Source organism: Lodderomyces beijingensis (genome assembly GCF_963989305.1).
Source record: "Lodderomyces beijingensis strain CBS 14171 genome assembly, chromosome: 3".
NCBI classification, from domain to species: Eukaryota; Fungi; Ascomycota; class Pichiomycetes; order Serinales; family Debaryomycetaceae; genus Lodderomyces; species Lodderomyces beijingensis.
In genome coordinates this window covers 986,255-1,004,334 of record NC_089972.1, presented here as the reverse complement: position 1 = coordinate 1,004,334, position 18,080 = coordinate 986,255, and the positions used below count along the sequence as shown (strand labels likewise).

The 18,080-nt window shown below is 45.4% G+C and overlaps 5 protein-coding genes across 5 annotated transcripts; 2 read left to right on the top strand and 3 right to left on the bottom strand. All coding sequences in view use genetic code 12, as the record gives it.

Moving 5' to 3' along the window:
* Positions 1 to 2,849: 2,849 nt before the first annotated feature.
* LODBEIA_P25110 (uncharacterized protein) lies at positions 2,850 to 4,838 on the top strand (the record flags this gene model as incomplete). Its single annotated transcript, XM_066972519.1, has 1 exon — positions 2,850 to 4,838. The coding sequence occupies one exon, from the start codon at positions 2,850 to 2,852 to the stop codon at positions 4,836 to 4,838; it is 1,989 nt and encodes a 662-aa protein (XP_066829449.1).
* A 372-nt stretch (positions 4,839 to 5,210) lies between these two features.
* Positions 5,211 to 9,815, bottom strand: LODBEIA_P25100 (uncharacterized protein; the record flags this gene model as incomplete). The annotated part of the gene is made up of 1 exon (XM_066972518.1): positions 5,211 to 9,815. The coding sequence occupies one exon, from the start codon at positions 9,813 to 9,815 to the stop codon at positions 5,211 to 5,213; it is 4,605 nt and encodes a 1,534-aa protein (XP_066829448.1).
* Positions 9,816 to 11,165: 1,350 nt separating this feature from the next.
* On the bottom strand, positions 11,166 to 11,852 carry LODBEIA_P25090 (uncharacterized protein; the record flags this gene model as incomplete). Its single annotated transcript, XM_066972516.1, has 2 exons — positions 11,166 to 11,762; positions 11,850 to 11,852. The coding sequence occupies 2 exons, from the start codon at positions 11,850 to 11,852 to the stop codon at positions 11,166 to 11,168; spliced, it is 600 nt and encodes a 199-aa protein (XP_066829447.1).
* Positions 11,853 to 12,252: 400 nt separating this feature from the next.
* LODBEIA_P25080 (uncharacterized protein) lies at positions 12,253 to 13,677 on the bottom strand (the record flags this gene model as incomplete). The annotated part of the gene is made up of 1 exon (XM_066972515.1): positions 12,253 to 13,677. One exon carries the CDS (start codon positions 13,675 to 13,677, stop codon positions 12,253 to 12,255), a length of 1,425 nt encoding a protein of 474 aa, XP_066829446.1.
* Positions 13,678 to 14,268: 591 nt separating this feature from the next.
* LODBEIA_P25070 (uncharacterized protein) lies at positions 14,269 to 18,048 on the top strand (the record flags this gene model as incomplete). Its single annotated transcript, XM_066972514.1, has 1 exon — positions 14,269 to 18,048. The coding sequence occupies one exon, from the start codon at positions 14,269 to 14,271 to the stop codon at positions 18,046 to 18,048; it is 3,780 nt and encodes a 1,259-aa protein (XP_066829445.1).
* Between the last annotated feature and the right edge of the window lie 32 nt (positions 18,049 to 18,080).

Here is an 18,080-nt window from a genome sequence, read left to right as displayed (position 1 = left end):
GAGTATGTAAACTTATAGCAAACAGGGTATCTTTTATTTAAAGATTTAACGGGTGATGAGATAGAAGAATCAGTTGATGTTCATGTAAGAATATACATAAGTATATACATATACATCTATATATATATAACCAGATGATTATAGAAGGTGTTACTATTTTGCAACTGCGACTTGCAGTCACTGCCTACTAGTTACTCATAGTAACACTAATAGTAATACCACCACCAGCAGCAGTAGGAACTAAAAACAGCCACTATTGAATTTTCAAATTTTTGTTGAGAGACGCAGTTGGTAGCGGCACTACACGTGACCTGCTCTTTGGTCTCGGCTGTTTTCTATTTTCTTCTGTTGCCTCTCCCTTGTCCCTTTCTTCCCTCTCTCCAAATTGCCCAACAAAATTCAATTTGGTTTTTCCCTTTTGCTTTCTCACTACACAGTTACGCTCCCGTCTTACTCCTCCTACGTTGGGCCCCAACGGGAACTCTCGCCCTCGCTCTCTCTCGCGATCTCTCCCTATCCCTAGCGCCCCCCTGGCGCCGCGCTGGGCCCTAAATTCCAAACGTTCAGCAGTTGTCCATTAGGCAGTAGCAGCACACAGCATGTCCCCTTCTTCCCCCAGATCTTCCACCCCCTATTTTGCTTATCTATTGTTCCCAACGTCCCCTGCTTCCCCACTCAAGAAACCCAATTTTAGAGAAGAAAGAAACAATAGATCCCCTTCCCCCTTGTGCCCCTTGCTAAATTGAGAGAGGTCAATGAGAGAGAGCGACGATGATACGTTTTGCAACCCACGACAAATAAGTGTTGGGATACTCTCCCCTCCTTCTCTCCCTCCTGCGTCACCCCCTACCCCCTGTGCCTCTCGTCAACTGTTTCTAAAAACAGGTAGAGGGTGCCCCATTAGTAAATTGGGCGATGTTGATGAGACTCGTCACTTGCCTAGATCAACGAAACAAAGTTGCAAAATGCCGCCATGGTTGATACCGCAGTGATGCTACTTGCGGTATACGCTTGTCACTTGAAAAAGTTTCCTACCAGCCCGGTGGGCTAAGTGACAAAATCGATATATATATATATCTACAACTGCACATCTGTGTGCACGGACTTATAGGATTCAGAGATCCGATTTCAAAAAAATTCTGTCCGCAGGCTTTTAACGCATATCCTTGCTGTGTATGCCATTACATCAGTGGTTGAATATATTATTTAAATAAGGAATCGTTTCTCATAAGTAGATCAACACAAATCTTGTCCTATTGATAATATGCGGATACTCGCAGGTCGGATACCGACATTACACGGGGCCTCCTCAAGAGACATCTTCCGTCTTCTTACGCTTCGTCCTCGTCGTCGTCGTCTACCAAGCGATTCCACCACGGGTATCAGTATCTAGTAGAGGACAACCAGAGTTCTGCTCCAAGACCCATTGAGCTTCAGGTGGGAAGGAGGGAGATAACCATTGCGAGCACAACACGCAAGTGTTTCGTACACACGTGCGTATTGGAGAATCACGACTACTTACTCTGTTCCTATCCAAGTCACTGGAACTTGGAGCTTAAAGACCAGGAATGTAGATGTTGAAAAGGGTCCCGATTCGTTTGCCCTTGACTGCCGCACCAATCGTTCCAGGAAAGTCGATGCGAGAGGCATCTCGCTTGTAGGTTTCAGCTCTTAGATTTTGTGAGCGAAAAGAGTTGAGAAGAAAAAAAAAAAAAGCGCAAATGATTTTCCCAAATAGGCTCTTTACATTGCGTTCTACGATTGTTGGCCCAACGCCGAACCTTCCTGGCAGTTTAGAAAAACCTAACGGAAAGAGGCACAGACATGAAAAGGGAGGTAGTAGGCGTTACCTTCCGTACTGGATAGGTTGGTTGGTATGACCAAAAAGATAAAAAAAAAAAAGGATGGACCATTTGGCAAGCATTTCATCTAGCGGATGATAAGATTTAACCAGCATGCCTTAGAACAAGTACGAGTGTCCTATTAAAAAATGAACAAAAAAAAAAACACGGTTGTACATGAAGCCGCCTCCGATTCGAATCATCTCCTGTATACCAATGAGGACCAAATCTACCGTTTAAACGCTACTGCGTGGGCTAGTCAGATTAAAAAAAAACATAAAAATAGGCACCGTGTCGACTCTTGACTCTTGACTCCTAACGCTTTACTCTTGACACTCGACACTCGACTACCAGAGAATGCGCCTTGCGCTCAGGGACTGGTTCAAAGCATTTGCTAGCGCTTAATGAGTTCCTAGGCCTTTCAGCGCAAGATAAAGTGGTCATCAAAAGTCCAAGTTTTGGCGGCTTCAAAATTCATAACATGACAAATTCTGGACGCAGATGCCGCCCCCCAGCGGCCCACGACACGCTACTCCATTTCCACATTCCTCACACACACCCACTCTCTCTCTCCTTGTGAATCTCCTCAATTTTACTCGTTGTCGCTCTAGCATTTTTTTTTTATTTCCTCCCTCCAGTTTGCTAGGCGGCTTATTTCTTCGTTGCAGATACAGATTAGCGCAATTACCAAATCCGGCATGTGTAGCAGATATAATAACGTTTTTTTTTTTCTACTGGTAACTGGTACTGTTTCTAATTTTTCAGCTCAGTAATCAGCGTTTGCCGATAAGAATACAAATGATTTTACCTTCTGCGTCCCCTCCCAGTTCAACAAACTACATCAACTTCGAGTTTTGAATGTAGTATAAATACCAGTGTCACTCCACCACCCATTCGCTTTCTTTTTCTTTTTTGTTGGTATAGAATTTCTCTTTTATTCATTCAGAACCTTTTTGTATTCTTCATCGTCGCTCATTAAAGAGTATAAAAACTGTTCATTCCATAACAATGTCGGCACCTCACCCATTCGATGGAGCTAAGGACTTTGAAGTCAGATTGGCTTCCAAGTTAGTCAAGGACTCCTACCCAGCTGAAGCCAAGGTCCACTTCTGTCGTATCGACAGATCGGACCCACCAAAGAAGGATATGATCAAGTATTTGGCAGCTGAAAAGGAAGGTTTGCCATTACCCAGGATCCCCAGAGTCTACCACTGCTACTACTGGACTGAAGAAACCCATTTCAACAAGGCCTTGGTTAACGTTACTGCTGGTCACATCATCACCAAGGCTAGACAGCCACATGGTGTCGTGGGCCCAATCTTGCCCGATGACATGACTGAATGGGAAGACCACTGCAACAACCACCCTATCGTGTTGGCTGAGATTGCCAAGTTGAAGTTGCCAGCTGGATACACCGTTCGTAACGACCCTTGGATCTACGCTACCGATGATCCAAATGAAAAGAGACCTTTGATTCAAATGTACATGTACGTTCTTGCTGGAAATGGCCATTCTGAATCGAACCACTACTCATTGCCTTTGAAATTCTCGCCAGTTTTCGAATGTTTCACCAAGAAATTCGTTAGAATGGATTACTTGCCTGGTGGATTCGATGAAACCATTACTCCAACTGGTCCATGGCAACAGGTTCCATGTGTCGAGTACCACCCAGACTTGCACGATGAACAGAAATACCCAAGAGATGTCAAGCCTTTGTTGATTTCTCAACCAGAAGGTCCTTCATTCTCAGTTAGAGGCTCAAAAGTCAAGTGGCAAGGTTGGGAATTCAGAGTTGCACCAACTGCTAGAGAAGGTTTTGCCATTTACGACGTTTGGTTCAAAGGTAGACAAGTGTTTTACCGTCTTTCCCTTTCGGAAATGACTGTTCCATATGGTGACCCTAGAGCTCCATACCACAGAAAGCAAGCTTTCGACTTGGGTGACGTTGGTTTCGGTGTCTGTGGTAACGCTTTGCAATTAGGTTGCGACTGTTTGGGAGTCATCAAGTACATGGATGGTATGGGTATCCACGGAAACGGTGAGCCTTTTGTGATCCCAAACACCGTTTGTATGCACGAGCAAGATGACGGTTTATTGTACAAGCACGTCAACTACAGAACCGGTAACGCTGCCGTGGCCAGAAGAAGAATCTTTATTGTGCAAACCATTGCCACCGTTGCCAACTACGAGTACATCATCAACTTCAAGTTTGTCACCGATGGTTCCATCGACATTGAAGCTAGAGCCACTGGTATCTTGTCCACCATGCCAATCGACGAAAATGTCAAGGTTCCATGGGGTACCATTGTTGCTCCAAACTGTATGGCTGCTTACCATCAACACATCTTGTCCTTCAGAATCGACCCTGCCATCGATGGTCACAAGAACACCGTTGTGTACGACGACACCGAGAAACTCCCAGTTTCAACCTTGAACCCATACGGAACCGGTTTCATCACCAAACGTACCATTGTTGAAAAGCCAGGTTACGTTGAACAATCGCCATTCACCAACAGATCCTGCAAAGTCATCAATGAGAACGTCATCAACCCAATCGCCAAGACCCCCGTTGGTTACAAGATTGAAGTGCCAACTAGACAAATGTTGTTGATGGACGACACCTCCTACAACAACAAGAGAGCTCAATTTGCCACTCAACAAGTTTGGGTCACCAAATACCATGACGATGAGTTGTTCGTTGCTGGTGAGTTCACCAACCAGTCTCAAACCGATACTGGTTTGGCCTTGTGGGCCAAGAGAGACGAAGCCGTGAGAAACGAAGATGTCGTGGTGTGGGCCACCTTGGGTTTCACTCACATTCCAAGAATCGAGGATTTCCCAGTTATGCCCGTCGAGATCCACAACATCCACCTTGTGCCTGCTAACTTCTTCGACAAGAACCCTGCTTTGGACATCCCTACCGCCAACAACGCCTTCAACAAGAGTGTCTTGGTTCCCGGTGAAGCTGAAGATGCTTGTTGCAAGAACAAGATATAAAGAAATCAATAGAGAAGTGTTTAAGTGCTGTTGATATGATTTTGCATACTTCACTCGATTTTGTTTCAAATAGTAATAGTAGTAATGATATTTTTGTTAATGTAAGTAATGATTTTGCAACAACCCCTGGCAACTTCTCGTTCCGATGCGCTCAAGACTCATGGTTTCCGCACGCGTGTGTGTATGTGCAATTGTCTCGGGTGATGAAGGATCTCTCTTGAACACATCTTCCTCACTATATTCAAAGAGAAGTTAGCTAAGAGTTTAAAAAAAAAAATAAATCTATTAAAAATGGATTACGTAGATGAAGAATCAAATAATACACAAAACAATGTCCTCCCCCACCCCCCCCTTTCCTCCTCTTTGACCAAATCAGTCTCTGAATCGCTGTATACAGTAGTTCATCTCATCTGCATCCAACGATTTTATGTAAAGACATTTCGACAACAAAGTGGGCTGGATATCAATTTCATAGTTGCTGGACCATTCAATGCACTGGGACAAGGACTTGACTATTTGCACCGAAGTTCGAAACTTGGAGAAGTTGATCATCTCCTCTGATGTGCACACCTCTCCCGTGCCCTTGTCATCCGGTTCCCCTCCTCCCTTCTTCTTTTTGATCGTGCTGGGTCTCTCCGCATTAAAGGTCAAATCGGACAAGTACAACCCAACAAAGGGGATGCACCCTTTTGAAGGCTTGATATGATTGATTGACAATCTGATATTGAGGAAATTTTTCAACGGCGACGATAACTCCTCGAGGTTTTTCAACATCAAAATATCGCCTGGTGGTAAATGCCGCCAGGTTGACTTGAACGCGTGCACTTTTTGCGACGTCAAGCCCAATATAATCTGCATGAGCGTGGCGTAATTCTGGAGGTTCAAGCACAGCTGGGCAACGTGTATGAATCTCGAAATGATATTGATCCTTTCTGCTTGGCTTTGGCTTAGAATGATTTCAGAAATGATCCAATTAACCATGAGATTGAATCTCGCGATAACCAAGTTGACCCCTTTGTTTTTCATGTAGTAGTCGTCGTTCACGATAATCTCGAGCCAGCTGCTAACGGGCATCAACTCCTTATTCCATTTCAACTCAATCAAATCTTTCCAATCGATTTCCATCAACATATCCTTTTCAATCATCGTGAAATGCTCAGCTAAAGGTTGAGAGTGGAATGACAAAACAAATGAGACGTGCGAGTTTTCCTTGACGATATTTTCAACTGACAAGACGTCGCAAGAAGGTGAATACCGGTCCAAAATCATTTTCGGCGATTCGTACACAGCCCCTGCAGGAATTCTGCTCACTCTTGGCGGTTGCTGGAATTCAAATATCTCCATGTTTAAAGTACGGCGCGGGGTCGAGGTCGAGTGCTCCTCAAACGTCCTGTCGACATTGGAGCTCTTTTGAGCAATGATGGGGGTCAAAGGCTCTTCGTCACTGATTTCAAAAGTTGTGATTCCAATCGCGTCCTCAGTGTTCGCGTTGTGGATCTGGCGCAAAATATCATCGGTGTTGTCTATTTGACTTTGACTACTTTCCGCATCATCTTCTTCTTCTTCAGCGGCCACCACGACTTTGCCGTTGTCTTCGTCATTGTCGTTGTCGTTGTCATCATTGTCTTGACGCTGGCGCAACGTGGGCCTGGATGTAGTGCGACTACCTTCAAGTTTAAACAAGGCATACTCAATCGGATCATCGGTATCCTGCATCGTTTCATCTGGTATCGCTGCAAGCTCCTTGAGGGCATAGCTACTGATGCCAGGTATGGCGACAGAAGCATTTGAAGATTCAGAAGCCATGGTGTTTTGAGCTGACTCCTTATTGGCAGTTCCTTTTAAACTTTTCCTGTTCTTCAGGCTGGTGGAGAAAACCGAACTACCGCCGCCACGCTCAGCAGAGGAGTTATTCGATTTCCGTCTTGCTTCAACACTGCCATTTTGATCTTCATGGAACGGCAACTCTGTCAAGGCGCATAAAGCGCTGAACCGAACGCTCTTTTTTGAGCTTCTGGCACTGTTTCGAGAAACTTGCGACGACCGATATGCTGCTGCAACGCCGACATCCAGGAGATCATTGTCGTGATCTAGAGCCGGGTCCGTTGTTAGACGAAGGTTGTTAAATCCAATCTTTTTTCTTAAGCCAAAGCCGCCGTTGTTGCTGTTATTTTTCTTAAAGTTGAGGCTTTCGTTTGTCACTGAAAAGGCAGAGTCGTAGCTCAAGTAAGATTGAAGAGATTCCCTCCTGATGGCTGAGCTAGCCGAATTCACCGACAATTTCGAAACCCGCTTGGAATGGGCACTTGTATTCAATCTGGTATCGCAGAAACTGATCCTTTTGGGCTTCCCCAGCTGAGGGCTCATTGTGATTCCCAACTCGGCAATTTCAGCATCATAGCGTGTGAAATTACTGGGAGTAGAAATGGTCGAAGTCTCAAAGGAGTGGGTTGATTGCTGGAAATCAAGCAATTGTGGCGCCTCGTGGTGGTTGAAACTTGTTTGGATATGCTTGTCATTCGAAGCAGATGTCAAATTGAATTGGTCACACTCGCCTCGGCTGTCCAAGTCAACTTTTTCGTTTGACACTTCCAAGTCGACCGCTTCTTCGTCGTTCCAATTGATGCTGGCTGGTTTTTGAAATGACTGCAAGGATGAGTTAGACTCTTCAAACGCATGCTTGGGGGATGCTTCCCTTCCGGTGCTGGTCATCTGAGCCTGAGCTTGAGCTTGAGCTTGAGCTTGAGCTTGATCTTGATCTTGGCCAGTCCTTTCTTCATTCTCGTTTATAAGGTTATCGATTTTAAGAATATTCAACTCTGACAAGTCGTTAATGTCGATATCCTCACTGTCTTCATTTGCATCATCAGTTTCTTTACCTTGTGGTAATTCAATCAGCTGCACCTCTGGTGCGTCAACAAATTCATCGTGATTGCCATCAAAATACTGGCCATTCATCTCGTGAATCACGCTACTTGCCCGGGTGGCATTGACATAGAAACGAATCAAATACTCAAGCTCGTCAATGATTCTTGCGCTCAAGACGTCAACACGTTTGCCAATCACAGGAGCTTCCATGATCCAATCGCTGCCGGTGCCCGTGCGATTCTTTTTGCCGGGCGAGTCGAATGGTTCCTTTAACGAGTGGTTGTTTGAACCTGTGCTAGGTCTTGAATATATCACCGACTCTTTAGAGTTGTGGTGTGTCATCAAGGTCTTTTTCCACCCATCCATAAATTTCTTAATTGATTTTTTCCTCTCAAAATCCTCTTCGAAAAGAGTTTCATTCAGCGATGCAACCGGATGGTTCAATGACAGGATCGAGCCTTCATTGACTAACTTGTAGTCCATTTTCTTTACCGGTGTTGGAGGAACTATGCTCGTCACTGCCGAAGTCGGAAGTCTGACATTACCATTCGTGGAAAAGCCAACTTCTTTGTATGCTTCCCACTGTTTCAGCTCCCTTTTTCCAGCGGAACTTGCAGTAGGACTTTCACTAGAACCTATCTCGTTGCAAAGAGGTTTGTTTTCCTTATCCTGCTGCTGATGCTGCTGCTGCTGCTGCTGCTGCTGCTGGGTCGTCTTTGTCTTTTTCAACTCCAAAGCGGAATCTTTAATTTCTAATCGGTTATGCCGGGTCGAGGGAGTCAAAACACCCCTGTTTTTGCGAATTCTTGGTTGTTGAGGGTTGCCCACTGCGGTAGGGCTATGTGTAGTGAGACTCGACAATGGTCCTCCTCCTCCTGCTCCTGCCGAAGGAGAAAATGAATTCGGGGTTGAAAACTTTCGCGATTTCCCCAAATTTTTATCTCGTTGATGAATTTCCTGGATTTTCATGTTTATTGAGGCCCGCGATGATTGATGCTGCAATAGCAAATTGTTGACTGAAAATTGCGGATTCTCCTCTGGATTGGTGTTTTCGTCAAAGCTAAACAACTTGGCATTGGTTGCCTTTTGATCATAAAGAGAGAGCATTGCTGATCGTCGGTATGAAGGGTTCGTGTGTATCGACAACTCAGTATTCGATTTGGAAAGCTTGTGGTTATTGGTGATAAATTCCTTTGCGAGCGGGAGCGTATACTCTAGCACGCTCTTGTTTTTCCTGGTCAAGTCCATATCAAAGTTGAGAAGCGAAAACTGGTTCAACCGGCTCAACCAATGGGATTTCAATTCGGCAAGAATCTTGGTCACGAATAGGTAGTCATCGATATTGGTGAAATTTTCTTGTAGGATCAAATTCGAGTCTTCGACAATCTTGTTGATGGTGGAAGAGAAATGGTCGCATAACAGGCTCTTGCCGTTGAAATCATCGACAAAGTAATTGATGATCCAATGCCTCAAGACGACAAATGTTCGTAAAAGCACAGCTTTGCCAATCTTGATGTTTACGGCCGTGCCCGAGTTGATATATTGGAGAGACCACGTGAGCCGTGTTAGTAATAGATTCATGATATCGTTGCTGTTGGAAAATAGCCTGTAGGTTAAGAAAAAATCGCAGATCAAGTTGTAGTCAATGACTTCGGGAGATGTCATCTGCACAACCAAGGCCTTGATTGTGGCGTGGTTGATGATGAGATCCGAGCCCTGTTGCTCGTACTTGACGAGGTCCTCTTCTTCGCTATTGTTGCAAGGTAAGCAAGGAAACAACTTTTCGTCGTCAAAAATCGCTTCGTTGTGCTTGTTGTACTGGAATTCAGGATCGATGTGCGATTGCTGGAGCTGGCAGCCGCAAGAATACGACGCGGAAAGGGGGATACTGCTGGTGGACCGGTCCCTGTTGGAGATGGAGATGTCTTGCTGTGAATTGGAAACGGAATGGGACTGCAGCGTGTTTTGCCAGTTGTTTCGAGCGTCCAGCAAGGACAGCCTGATGTTTACCTCGTTCACTTCATTCGAACCAGTATCTTGCGAAACTTGCGCTTCGTGTTGACCCAAGTCCGGCATCCGCAGCGGCAAGTTTTGAGACGGGTCGTCCATCAGTCTCTTTGAGCCAGAAGATGAATAGCCTTTTACTTTTCCTCTGCTTTGTCTTTTTTTAAAAAAAAAGTTTCTCTCCACTCGTGGCCAAGGATGGGATATAAGTGTGGGCTGCAAATGATGGCAGTTGACGATCCCAAATTCTAGAAAAAAAAAAAAGTGGCAACCGTGATTAGAGAAGCTAGAGGTGCTTTTGGGTTGGGCTGTAGTTGGAAATTAAGGAAAGTAAGTATGGTTGGGTATAATTGATTGATCGACGGTTGTGCTCACCAGTACCTCGTGCTCTGAGGGTTTTTATTTTTGGTTGGTTGGTTGGTTTGGTTTGGTTTGGTTCAATTTGGTTGTAAAAATATTATACGGGAGGTTTTCTCTTTTTTGTTGTAAATTCGAAGTTGTGTGTGTGGCTGTTGAGTCCCATACAAAAAAAAAACCACCAGCATTAATTACTCCAAACTGTTTAAACAACAAAACAACAAATAAAAAACAGTTGCTGTTGTTATAATACAGTAGCAGTCAGAAGCAGCAGCAGCAATAACAGTACGTGTAAGAACTTTACCATGGAGAAGTGGGAGAGTATGAAGTTGACGACGGTGTTTACAGTTAGTTAGTTTCCAGTTAACAAGCAAGCAAGCAAGCTAGAAAGCAAGCAGGAGAAGGAGGAGGAAAGAAAGGGAGAAGGAGGAGGAGGAGAAGAAAGGAAGAAGAAAGGGAAGACGACGGAGCTTAGCGATGCTATTGGATGGGAGACGATGAACTTAGAGGGTGTGGTGTGCCCGGCGGGGATCGATTGATTGTTGTTGTTTACGTTTAACTCACAACAAACAAACAACAGGCGCGTTTTTTTTTTCTCTTTTCTGGTGGTGGTGGGAATCTGGCGATGCGAAAACCGCCAGATATGAGACTGCTTTGTATATATATATGCCATGGTGTGGAATGAAGAGCTCGTGGGAGATGGAATGCGCTTTACACGTTGTCACTGGTGTATCTGCTTCAACTGTGAAACAAAACAAAATAGCTATTTCGATCTCAACCACGTTTTCGTCTCCTTTTTCTTTTTTTTTTTTTCTTTGCTTTGAAGAGGACTCGGGATCTGCTGTTTGACGGACAAGATCGAGAAAATCGCATAACCTCGTATTAGGCTTTTCTGTCGTGTCAGACTGGAAAGCGCTTGGAGCAGCACACGGTGGTTTCTTGCTTTCTTAGCGCGTGATATTTACCGACTTTAAATCTCGTTAATTCGTACGTTACTTTTAAAAAAAAAAAATCACTACAACTTCCCCAAGTTCTATTTCTTTGTCTTTTTTTTTTTTTTTTTTTTTTAATTTGCCGAGTGGGATCGGTTATTTGTATTCACTTTTCCATATTCTGTTTAATGGCATTCTTCAAAGCGTCAAAGGGTAGGGCTCTAAATTGCGGGTTCTTCAACACGCTGCTAAAGTTCTTGTTCTCTTCCTTCATTATCTGCTTGTAGCCGCGCCTTTTAGTCGGGTTTGGCTTATTCAAATTGCTCTTGTTTGACTCGAGGTATTTATTGTCTTGTGCCTTTTGTGCCTTGTGGGTCACCAATCTTGTCACACCGCCGCGGCTAGCTGATGCGGCCTCGGTGTCCTCCGTGGGCAAATTGTGCAAAAGGTCGTCCATTTTGGGCTTGAGATGCTCCTTTTCTTTCCTCTTCTTCCGCCGTAAAGAAGACTTACTTAGATTGCCACTAGTATTGAATGTCACCTTGTTGACTAGAGTATCGATGAATTTGTCGCTCTTTTCTTGCTGCTTCTGTTTCTTGGTGGTTTTTGCAATCTTGAGCAAAGGATTCTCGTGGTAGGCTCCATTTGCGGCCGATTGTGACTGCAGCTGAGCTTCCTGTTTGAACTGGGAGATCTTGTTGGCCAATTGCGACTTCCTTTCGGATTTGTTCCTCAATGAAGACTTTTTTTTTATTCCGCCCGCCTTTGCAATGTGTTAGCAAGTGGTCTACAAACTATCAGTTTGCTCGAGAGTACTCGAAAATACTCAAACTGACTTGACTTGACATACCATCTTACTTTTTTGAAAGTGCTAGCCGGATCTTTCTTTACTAAACGATGTAGAGATGCGCTTTTTTTTTTTTTGTTTCTAGATGCTATTGCTGCTTCTTTTTGTTAGTCCATGCTTGCAGCAACTGCGATCGCAAGAATACACGACTCGGAACACGCCAACGGTCTTCTTTTTTCTCTCTCTTTTTTTTGCAGCCAAACGCAGCCATGTGGACGATAGAGGAGAAATACATACGGAGACAATACGAAAGTCAAGCTCGAACGTTAAATCATAATCGTAAATTTTCACTTCCTTTTTTTCTTTTTGTTTTTTTTTTCTTTTTGCTTTCCTTTGCTTTTCCTTGCTTTACAGCTAAATGTTACTTCAAAGAAGTTTCAAAGAAGTTTCTTTGAATGAAAACGCTTTACATGAAACAGACGAAAAGTTCCACCAAAATTGCACCAAAAATCTTGAATGCCGTAGTCACCACTCCAGTGGCACCGGCCCCAGCACCCGCGTCATTCTTTGATTCCAAGATCTTGGGTTTACTAACCGCCAATTTTTTTATATCCTTCAATGGCACGGGGTCGCGTATCAATGGTCGCGGCAACATATTCTTGGCCCACAATCTCCTCATGTCCCACACCAACGAACTCTCCGTTTTCCAGCACCAGAAAATCCACCCATTGCCCATTTCTTCGTAGTCGTAAAACTGCTCCCTCAAAAAGATCATCACTTCGGCACGGTGCTCGTCGCTATTAGGATTGTCCATGTTGTCGCATGACCGTCTAGTCAGAGCACCACCACCGCCACCATCATTCGAGTCAAACGTGCCTTCCCATCTCGTGCCTCTGTTTACCCCATTAAGGTACTTGGTGCAATCATTCAAGGCCCCTGAAAATTCTCCTACAACACTATAGTGTCCCGTATGCGGCAAAAGCTCACTCTGTTGCTTAACACGACGCAAGTGCTCATCAATATTCATGTCAATCTGGGCATTGGAAAAACACTCGTATAAATGGTGGTCCAAGATAAAGTCGCCTTGAAGGCCTCTCCAATCATCCATATTCAAAAAGGCATCGTGAAGACACAACTTAGCCAGCACCTGTCGCCTTTCAAACAAGTCAATGCCGTACTTGTAAAACTCGAGAATCTTGCTTCTGTCCAATAGCCACCCGTGTGGCTCATTGACCAAATTGATGCTGTGCACCGCGGGGTGATTGCCATACTTGTCGACAACATACTCCACGACACGATACGTCAACACCATATTCTCCTCCTTATCAAACCAACCGGGGTGCTCAGTTCGAAGCCCCGAGTTGTCAAACCCATTTTGGCTTCCCGGCATCCCATGCAAGCCAATCTGCACTTGCAAGTTATACTTGGCGGCCCATGAAATGGCCATATCCAAATAATGCTCTTGTCCTTGAACATAGGGGTCATCGGGCAACAACCCAAATGCCCAATACCCAATGGGTATTCGCACCAAGTTCAACTGCAATTTGGCAATCTCTTCAAAATCCTGCTCGCTGTAAAAAGTGTCCCAGTGGTGCGTCAAGTGCGCTTCCGCTTCAGTGGGTCCCATAATGGTGCACAATTGGTGTTCATCAACTGGAATCCGCCCATGCCTCCTCTCGACATCTTCATAAAGCGAAGGAGTAATCCACGGCTCAGACAATAACCAACCACCAATATTGACCCCGTAAATCTTTGCCTCCTCTTTTCTCAAATTACGTGAATTGAAAACCTCGTGCGGTTGCAAAATGGTGACTGCCTCATTCTCGCTGCCTACTTTACAGAGGACAAGTGGTAAATGAACCAAGCTAGCAAACAAATGATAGTAACGCATCCTTGGTTGGATAAAAGGTATGTACTAGGGACTCAGAATTTGAAAAAGGAGAGAAAGAGACTTTTAAGGTAAATTTTTGTCAATTCCAAGATTTTTTGTCATTTAAAAACGAATGCCATGAAGATGCCAAGGGGGGGAAGGGGGTATGCTGGCGGAAGGTAATGGTTTCTGTTCACGATAAGGAAAGTCATATTTTGCAACTATTTGTGCATCTCGCCATATCGTTCTCACTGCCATAATTTCTTTGTTTGTGTGTTGTTTCCTCTCTCCCTCGCAGGAGGAAAAAACATCGAGAGAGAGAGAGAGCGAAACCAGACAGCCCACGATCCAATACAGGGAAACTACCATAAACACCGCCAGTGCCAACCTCATCTCAACCCGCAAAACTCACACACCACCAATAGAGCAACAACGACAACAACCACAACAACAACTGCCAATTTTTTTTCAAAAAAACAAAAAAACAAGGACACAATTTCTAGTTGATAAATATTATTCCACCTTTTAATGAAAGTACGGCTGGTGAATTTTGATTAGTTGAAAGAGAACTACTGCTACACGGAAATACGGAAAAATAAAAAAAAAGGAGAGATGAACATGGACGTTACCGATGAGCTCGGTCGATCGTCATCTTTGCAAAGTCCCACGGGCGGCCAGCTTCGGCAACCGACGAGGTCTTCGCCTCAAGAGTCAGCTACAACCACTGCAACAGCCACGCCAATGGCCAAGATCAAGGCCGAGGACATACCGGAAGTGCCCGGATTGGTGTTGGACGAGGAGTTCAATATGCTTTTGTCTACGTCGCCTCCACAGCTAAAATCAAGGAGGAACTCAAGCTCGCTGGCTGCGTTCACCCTGCACCCACCACCGAAAAAGGCCTCGCTTGTCAAGGAAGAAGATATCTTTGACTCGCTGAGCGGCGAGCTTTTCATGCGCCAGCCAAGTATGATCGCGCCTGCTGATCCTATCGATCCGATCGAGCATGCACCACCTGTACCTGCACCCACTGCAGGCGATGAAACTACAAAAGAGAAAAACGCACGGAGGCTGCCGGAGCCGGCGACGCAGGCGCCGTTTCAACTGCATTCACAGCCACAGCTGTTGGCCCAAGGTCAGGGAGGAGAACAACAACAAGAAGATGATGATGAAATTGACCGCAGAGCCAGAGTATCGGCCTATGCCACACTAGAATTTGACAATACTGTCTTTTACGTGCAGACACTTCAAGTTGTCCTAGGCAGAAAATCACAAGACGAGCTCATCCAGCAAAATGTCGATGTTCACTTGTCTGAAAAAAAGGCCATATCAAGAAGACACGCAAAGATCTTCTACAATTTTGGCACGCAAAGATTTGAAATCTCGGTGCTTGGTAAAAACGGAGCGTTTGTCAACGAGTCATTTGTTGAAAAGGGGATCACCATCCCCTTGGTCAATGGCGTCAAGATCCAAATTGGCGACATCAAGTTTGAGTTCAAGCTACCGGACGAGCCGAAAGTTGATGAAAATAACGAACAAGGAGGCCAATCTGGACCCAAACAGTTTAACCCTAGTGACGCCATCAATTTGAAGTCTAACTTATTTTCAAAGACACCCACGCCGAAAAATTCACCCAACAAGAAAATGCCCGATCTTGCAGAAGTGCCCGAGTTGCAGTCGACGAGTCCCGCTCAGCCAGCGCTCAGCCCGCCTCCTCCTGCTGCTGCTGCGGTTAAGCCCAAACAGCGAAAGATGAGCAGGAGGGACTCGCTATTGAAACTACGGCGCTTGTCTAAATCGCAAGGAACCAGTGACGAAATAAATGAATTGTTAAAGGGGATCGGGTTGAACCCGATTGGTGATGGGAGTGGAGCAGGAGGTGTAGGAGGAGGAGAAGAGCCAATGGATCTTGATGATCAAATACGGCTTCTTTTAGATGAAGATGCATCTAACTTGGGAATAGAAACCAGCGAGGGCAAATCGGCGTCGCTCTATGATGAATCGGCAATAGCCGATGATGATGCTGCTGACGTTGCCGGTAACGTTGGCGGTGGCGAAAACGAAAATGATAAATTGGGACACGTTGTCAAGAGCTTTGATCAAGCTGACCATGAAATCAAAGACTTGGACATGCAAGTGCGACATTTGGGGCAGGAAATCTCCCAACTTTCAAGCCAGCCTCAAGGTGGCGACCTGAGCTTGATTCAGGAAAAGGAAATGGAAAAGAAACACTTGGAAGAGTTGAAGAAGCTGAAAGAGTTGAACTTGCAGCAGAGAAGAAACTCATATGTGAAAAATGCCGGTCCAATAAGCAGGGCCACGCCGCTTATGGGGAAACCCGCATCTATACAACCACCAGCATCATCGTCAATCTATAATAGAATCCACGGACTAGACCGAACGGGGTTCCCGTTCCATTCTGGAGGTCAGAACCCAGCGATGTTTGCCCCTCCGCCAAAATTGATTGCCCCAGTTCACATTATCACGTCCGAGCCATCGGCAATTAGACCGCGACCGCCATTGCGAGCCATTACCATAAGCGATGTGCCGACTCTTTCCACCTACTACTATCCAAAGACGCTAGACGAACCTGGCAAATATCCCAAGCCCAAGAAATTGAAAAAATTACCGCCGAAAAAGACTGCCAAAAGAGTATTCAATGCCGAAGAAATCCCAGAACAATGCCGCGTCAAGCCTAATCTCACCTATAATGCCATGATTTTAGAAGTGTTAAAGACGTCTGTTGCAGCACAATCGGGCTTGACCGTAAATGAGATTTGCGAGTCGATCAAGGAAGTCTACCCTTATTATAAATATTGTCCCGATGGGTGGCAGACAAATGTTGGCCACACCGTGAAGTTTTCCAAATTTTACAAAAGAGTAGCCCATACCGGCTCCGAGCCCAAACACGTGCTCGATGAGCTTTACTTGGACGAAAGAAATGCAGTTAGACAGCAGCAGAAACAGATTGCTGAGGCGAAAGCCAAAGCTGAGTTTATGAGACAAGAGGAAATCAGACAACGGCAGAGATTGGAGGCGCAACAACAGTTTAATAATCAAATGTATGTGAATAGGGGCGTCTATTCTCAGCCCAAGTTTCAAACACCGACGCCAGCGTTTGCTGCTCCAGCTGCGGGCATAACTCCAACTCCAACTACAGCTTTGGGTCTTGCACCAGCTCCAGTTCCAGCTCCTCCAGTGGCCCTAGTGGCTCCAATTGCATCTAATGGCCCTTTACCGACGGCAGCACCACCAACAACGAAAATCGAACCAGCCCAAAATACAGGAAACGGAATCGGAGTTGGAATTGGACTTGGAAATAAAAATGGAAATGCAGCATCACCTTCAACGCCAGTAGCACCACCACAGCCGTCTATGAGTGACCCAGGAACACAGAAATCCCTCGAGTACTTGAGAAAGGACTTGTTCTCGTTGTACAAGTCTCGGAACTTATCATACGACCGAGAAACAGCAACGAGTTTGATAACAAAGGCGTTAGCCACCACGATTGCTCAAGTCAATAGCATTGGTGCCAAGACAGGGTGCGGTGATAATGCGTTGGCGTTTTTGGTTGAAAAAGCACCGCAACAAGTGAGTAAAATCTTGGGGATTGCCTTGACAAAGTCGATTAGAGAGCATGAAGGCACGAGCTCTAATTCTTCAACAAAGCCTAGTACCCCTGTTCAAGCACGAGCAGTTCCTGCCTCGATGCCTATGGCTCCTCCCTCTGCTCAACCTGTTGCTACACAAGCTCCACAAGCCACACAAGTCCCTCAGATACAAGCTCCTCAAGCTACACAAGCTACTCCAGCTACACAAGGTGGCCTCAAAGCGAGCTCGTTATCGCCCACGAAGGAAATTTCCAGCGCTAAAATTCAAAATGGGCAATCCATACCATCACCACAAGCTCGAGCTACTACCGACACCTCTCGACCCGGACAAGGCATTTCGCAATCTCAATCTCAACCTGCAGCCTCAGCTCAAATACCAACCTCGACGCGGGCATCACCACCACTACCACCACCAACACCATCATCGGCCATCACTCAACCAGCCGTTTCCAATGCTTCAAGTCCAACAGCAACAAATCCCGCCACTCAAAATAATAGCAATAGTAACAATAATAATTTTTCCCCAACTGGACCCTCAGTCGTGGCCCAGAATAATGGAACCTCACGGCTTCCACTGTATGGAAAGCCACCTTCATTAGGTCGCCCTAGCTATATGGGACGGCCACCTTCTTATGGCAAGCCACCGGGAGCCGGTAGCGCGTTGTCGAGACCGCCGTCATTTCTATCAAATAAACCTACGTTTCAGAGTGGGATAAAGAGAGAATCCGACTCTAGTAAACAGGATCACGAGCCTGTCTCCAAGATCCCTCGGACGCTGGAATAGTCGAGAGAGAAGAGAAAAGATAGAGGATGGAG